This window comes from Aedes albopictus, chromosome 3 (genome assembly GCF_035046485.1).
Source record: "Aedes albopictus strain Foshan chromosome 3, AalbF5, whole genome shotgun sequence".
NCBI lineage: Eukaryota > Metazoa > Arthropoda > Insecta > Diptera > Culicidae > Aedes > Aedes albopictus.
The window spans coordinates 268,373,697-268,380,000 of record NC_085138.1 but is presented as its reverse complement, the minus strand read 5'-3'; the positions used below and the strand labels follow the sequence as shown (position 1 = coordinate 268,380,000).

Sequence of the window (6,304 nt, the reverse complement as noted above, 5' to 3'; positions counted from 1 at the left end):
TTTCAAGGTTTACCATTAAAACGTCTTTTCAAATCGGTTTATTTACAAACATTATCAATGCTATCTTAAACTATCATTTATCTAACCTAATACAAATTCTCGGCTTGGTTTGGTTCTATCGTTACCCTCGCGTAAGGGCTATTGACTCCTACTTTACGCATCTGGACCTGCTGACGAGGTCTTATGGCAATGTACACGAGATATACTGCAGCGATGACCAGTATGATCAAAAGTATCACAAGCAACACGTTGAACATCGTGTAGATCCAGGATTTTTCGACTTTGCATTGCAGCTTGTCGACGTCAACTTCGGACAGTTGCATTCCCCTTAGGGATGCGGGCTTTGCACACGAAGCCTCAGTATTAAAGGACATTTCCTTTAACCATCGAATTTCACAGTCGCAGTTCACAGCAGTGCCCGTCAGATCCAACGTTTTCAGTTTCTCGAATGCGAACTGTAGTGACGAGTTAAGCGTTCGAATGTTCGTTCCTTTCAGGATTAGCTCCTCCAGTACGGTGTCAGTTTCATTCAGAACAACATTTTTTCCGAAGACATGTGGGTCTATGATTGATAGATTTCGTGACCCTTGCAGATTGATATGGGTCAATCGTGGAAGTCCGAAAAGTGCATATTCATCCAGTTTGTACAGATTGGGCATATCTTCCATGGTTAAACTTTGAAGGTTTGATAGATGAGGAAGGAGTTTTGCTGACATTAAACGAATAGGGTTGTTGCTAATGTCGAGGTGTGAAAGTGCTCTAGGCAACTTTTGGATTTGTGTCAATTGGTTGGAACTAAGAATTATGTGATCCAAGCCAACTCCATTTGAGAGATCTATTTGAACGAGGCTACAGTTTTCTAGTTCAATTACGCTTAACCTTGGTGTTACGCCAAGTTTCAAAAACACATCATTCTCTGATTTGTTGAAAAATTCTCCTAGCGGATTATTTGACAGCACCAAATGTTCCAAGTGATTGAACGGAGAGAACGCATTGGGTTGAATAATTGTGATTTGGTTTTCAGCCAAGTTCAGTTTGCGAAGTATTTTCAATCCTTCAAATGCATCGCTGTTGATAAGAGTGATTTCATTTTCACTTAAATCCAGCTCCAGAAGGCTGGAAACATTCACAAAGTTCTTATCTGCCAATGTTGTTATCTTGTTGTTGCGGAGACTAAGATATTTCAATTTATCACCGGTGAAGTTTGGAGCCGAGGTAAACTTGTTGTAGGACAAATCCAATCTGATGGTGCCTTGCGGTAAAAGTTCGACCTGGAAAATGTCATTCTGTAGGTGATGATCCTGGCAGCTTATAATTACCACTGGGATTCCCCATGGAGGCGAATTTTCCACATCACAGTCACAATACTTGCCACCAGCATCGTCGGTTGGATCTATTAGCGGTTTATCAAAGTTACACAACTTAGTCATCATAGCGCCGGTGTCATCTTCCTGTGCCTGCACGATCACAGCACAGGCAGTCAGAATATTAATTAGAAAGCACAATTTTCCGAACGTAATTTCAGCCATGCTCTTTTTCTCCGGTAATTTTATCCCTCTTTGTTCGTGCTGGTTAGCTTCCCTTTCTGAACTTCTAACCCCACAGTGATACGAGTTTTCCTCGATATATTTATACCTTCCTTATCAGTTTATGTTGATCACAAGTTTAATTTTAATTAAAATTATCATTCCTCATCAAATATTTAAGCTCACAACGTTTTCCACTTTTCACTGCAGTAGGATGTGCCTTCTTCCTAGATTTTTTTCCTGGTTGCTTCCTTTTCCAGTAAGGTAGAATTTTTAATTAGTATGAATCAACCATTAATTAACTGCCGTTCCTTTCCTTCCGCTTTGTGACATCGACTGCTCCGAGGTTCCCGAGGCTGATATTCCAATCGTGCGAGGGAATGTCCTTCACACGCATTATTTTTCTTCTATAGATAATCTGAGGCAGCTTCTGGTATCTCTGCTTGCCTTCAAACAGGAGGGAAAACAGCTTCACTGCATTCGATTCCTTTTACCTGATTCGCTTTACAGAAAATTGATTTCCTTTTTCTAGGAAATGTGTTTAATCAGCAGTGGCGTGTTTTTTCGTTTCGGTTCCAATGAGTTGTTTGTAATTTTCAAGTTTAGAGCTTCTTCCAACTTTCGAGCACAGACATTTTAATCAATCAGTCTGTCTTCTACGGACTATTTCACTGTAATGGGTAATGCATTTTGCGTTATCGGTAAGGCCTACATTCAGCGCCGCACACTGTCACAATATCAGAAAGAGAGTGTTTACCAACTGATAAGGGAAACCGCTAAATAGATAAGCTTATGGCAATGCTTGACATCGGCGTGTGACGTTTGGGTACGTAATCGAATCGTATTTCGTTTCTGGGAACGGCATGAGCAATTGCTCCTGGAAACCGATTGGTCTTACTAGTCAGGTGTAGCACGAGGTATGGGTTCCCGAAATGTGTTATCTCCATTTTGCGCGTAGGTGAGGATGGGTAATTGTGAGACGTTAAGAACAACTCACCAACGGTGGTATTGTTGATTTAACATCAAATTGAAGTTGGTAGTCAACAACTGCTACTGTTTTTATACGTTAAACATGACATTAGAAGTAGGTTAGGGGGATTAGGGGCATAATGGACACCCGGGGCGAAATGGACACCCCTGTTTTTGCCGAAACCGTTGACTTTTATGTAAAACTTTAAATGCATAAGTGTAAAGGAACAAGTTATTGGTCTATTTATCAAAAGTACCATTTATATTCCTTCAAAATAACCAAAATATTATTGAAATTGAAGTATGTTTTTCATATGGTGGATTTCTTATAATTTCGAAGCAGCAGTAACTAAGGTATTACGAGTGTTTAACTCCTAAACTACCAAGGGTCCAAAAAAAGTCGGAAGTCCAACTTTGACAAGGCATTTCTCGGCCGTTTTTCAACCGATTTCAAAACTTTTTTTTGCGATGGAACCGGACAGGTTTCAAGATCATCGTCCATTTAAAAAAAAATATAAAATAGATGCGTCTACCCAAAGTTATTAAGCAAAAGGCACTTCCTAGTTTTTTTGAGAGCGAATTTTTTGCGCACATTGATCAATAAAACAAAATTTAAAGCGATGACATATGGTTTTTTCGACTCTAAATCATACGTACAGCTGGAGTGAACATGTTTATGCAAAATTAGTGATTTTTCAGTACACTTATATTTTACCTTACCCAAAAAACTGCTAAAATACCCTATTTTTCACATAGAACAAGCAATATAACAAAATTCAAAGCGATGACATATAGTTTTTTTGGTCTTAAATTGTTCGTAGGATTGTGCTCGACATTTTTAATGAACAATGAAAATGTTCTGATTACACTCTTATTTTGTTTTACCCGGAAAACTGCGAAAACTCCATACTTTTTATACAAAGTAGTCAACAAATCTAAATTCAAAACGATAATATGTAGTTTTTTAGCCTTGAAATGTTCGTAGCAGTTTGGGGGACATACTCGAAGAATGATAGTGATGTTTTCATTACACTCTAATTTTGATTGACTCAAAAATCAACGAAAGTACCACATTTTTCACGAAAAGTGGTTAACAAAAATAATGGCTTACAATGCAAAGTAGTTTTTTGCCTTTAAGGTGTCATAATGCGTCACTACGTTTTCAAACGAATCATTGACTTTTTAATTTTCAATGATTGTTTGCCTCGCGTTTTTGAAGTGATAAAAAACTGTCAATTCTGCAACAATGCGGCAGAAAAAGTATCATCGCAATCACTGCGAGTGAGTATATGGGATGATACTTTTTCATACGAATATTCGCTTCGGTGGCAGAGAATTATCACTTTCAAATTCCGAGCCACATATCCAACATGGCTACCGATGCTGATGATGCCGTAAAAAGCCATAAATTATACGTGAAAGCGTACTGGACGTTCTTGATGAGTAATAGTGACGTTTTCATGACATACTTAATTTATTTTACTCGAAAATCTACAAAAATACCATATTTTTTTTACAAAACAGTCAATAAAACAAAATTTAAAGCCATAACATGTAGTTTTATGGCCTTAAATTTTCCGTTACAATGTACTGAACCTGTTTTGATAAAATGTTGATGTTTACATTACACTAATATTTTGTTTTATAAAAAATGTACGATAAAACTAAAAAAAACGAATAAGCCAAAATTTAAAGCAATGATATGTAGTTTTTCTACATTGAATTTATCGTAGTAGTTTAGTGGATATATTTGAACAACCCTAGCGATGTTTTTATTACACTCATATTTTATTTCACTCGGAATACTAGGAATAAAGGAAATTTTTCACACAAAGTAGTCAACAAATAAAAATATAAGGCCAATTCTGGTTTTTTGCCTTGAATTTTTTCGTGAAATGATAAACATTGAACAATAATACCGCCTTCATGACACTCTTAATTTATTTTACCAAACAAGCTTTTAAAATTCCATAATTTTCTTACAAAAAAGTCAATAAAACAAAATTCAAAGCAATGACATGTAGTTGTTTGTCTTAAAATTTTCCGTTAGAATGTACTAGACATGTGTTTAATAAAATTTAGATGTTTGCATCACATCCACATTTTGTTTTACTAAAAAATCATGAATGTGCCACATTTCACATGCAGATTTCTATTGCTGATTTTTTTGTACCAGTTTCAGGTTATCTACTACCTGAAGAAATACAAGGCAAACCGAAAATCCACCAGGGTTTTTTTATTTGTTTTTATTTGAGTCCATTTGCGTCTCCTGAACATGCAGTAGTAATCACCAAAAAAATAAACGGAAATCCCGTGAAAATGAAAAAAAGTTACGAACTTAACTGGTTTCCAAAGTTAAGGTTAGGTTTTGTGTCTTTATTAGAGAGATTTTCAGCCTTCCTTCATTCCTGTTTCTTGGGATTCCTTTTCAATTTCCTCTCGGAGATTCTTTCGTATTCCTATCGACGTTTTTATCCTATATTCAAACAGTTATTTCCGGAAAAAATCCTGGAGAATATTGCAGGATTTCTGAATTCCAAATATTGTCTCCTGAAGGTTTTTATGGGAATCCTATGGATTTATTTCCAGAGGTTTTTCCATGTTTGCTCTCAGAGTCTCTCGTTGGATTTTTCCTACAGCGTTTTGCTCAAACAAAATTTCGTGGAATTTATTCTCTTTTCTCCTGGAATATACCTCAGATGTTGTCGTAGAATTTCTCTTAGAGTTTCTCTCGGAATTTCGCTTGAAGGTTTTCAGCGATTTCTTCCGGTATTCCTCTTGGTACTTCTCCATGAGATTTTTCCGGTATTTCTAAGGTTTTTACAGAAACTATTGCTGGGATTTCAACTAAGGCTCCTCCCGGATTTTAAAGGAGTTTTTCACGAGTTTTCTGAAGGAATTGCTTCTGGGATTTCTCCCGAAGTTTTAAGTAATTTCAATGATTTTTTTTCTGGAGTTTCTTCCCGGATTTCTACAGAAGTTTCATCCGGGATATTTTATAAAGGTTCTCGCGAGAGAGTTTTGAAGTTTCACCTGAGATTACTCTCGGAGTTAGTGCTCTGGAAGCTGAAATACAGACTTCCAAACTTAAGCATTTTGTATGAAAATCGATCAATGCGTCCAGTACTGCACTTTTCTAGGAGTGTTTCTCGGAAAACCTCTTGCCTGAGATAACCTACAAATTTCATTGTTGTAAATTCCCGGAGACATGTCGGAATGAATCCACGTGATTTTTGCGAGAAATTCTGCAATGAGGAACGCAAGAGAAACTTCGGAAGAAATCCTGAGAAGAACTGGGAAATCTCGGAAAGAAGCTCTGGTAGGAAATATTTAGAAAATTCATGAAAGAAATCTGAAAATCTCTAAGAGAAATCCCGGGCGAATTAGTCGGGGCTCGTGGCGTAGTGGTCCACACGTTCGCTTTATAAGCGGATGGTCATGGGTTCGAACCCAGCCCCGGCACTTGCAATTTTTCGTCAGTTGCTCTTCCCCCCGAGAGCAGCTGGCACCTGACCCTCTTCGGAGCATATAGCTCTAACGGACCCGGAATTTGGATATCGGCGAACCGCAACTCATAATGGACGACCCCCAATTGGACTGGAATAGGAACAGCAGCCAACCACCATTAGCATCATCGTGCTCATCATTCTACCGTGGACAGGGTAGAAAAGTTGAAGCAGCACAAGGCACCAGTTCGATACAGTTGAATAAGAATAGAATACATGTAGGCGCTGTACAAAAAGTGTAAGTGCAGCGTCCAATTGGAATCGCTCACGTAGTGCCCAAGTGGACAAAAGAGCTGTAAATTA

At 37.7% G+C, this 6,304-nt stretch overlaps 1 protein-coding gene across 1 annotated transcript; it reads right to left on the bottom strand.

Annotated features, from left to right (window-relative positions):
• Nucleotides 1-2,243, bottom strand: LOC109403400 (leucine-rich repeat neuronal protein 1). Its single transcript, XM_019676224.3, has one exon. It carries the CDS (start codon nt 1,527-1,529, stop codon nt 87-89), a length of 1,443 nt encoding a protein of 480 aa, XP_019531769.2. The 5' UTR covers nt 1,530-2,243; the 3' UTR covers nt 1-86.
• Between the last annotated feature and the right edge of the window lie 4,061 nt (nt 2,244-6,304).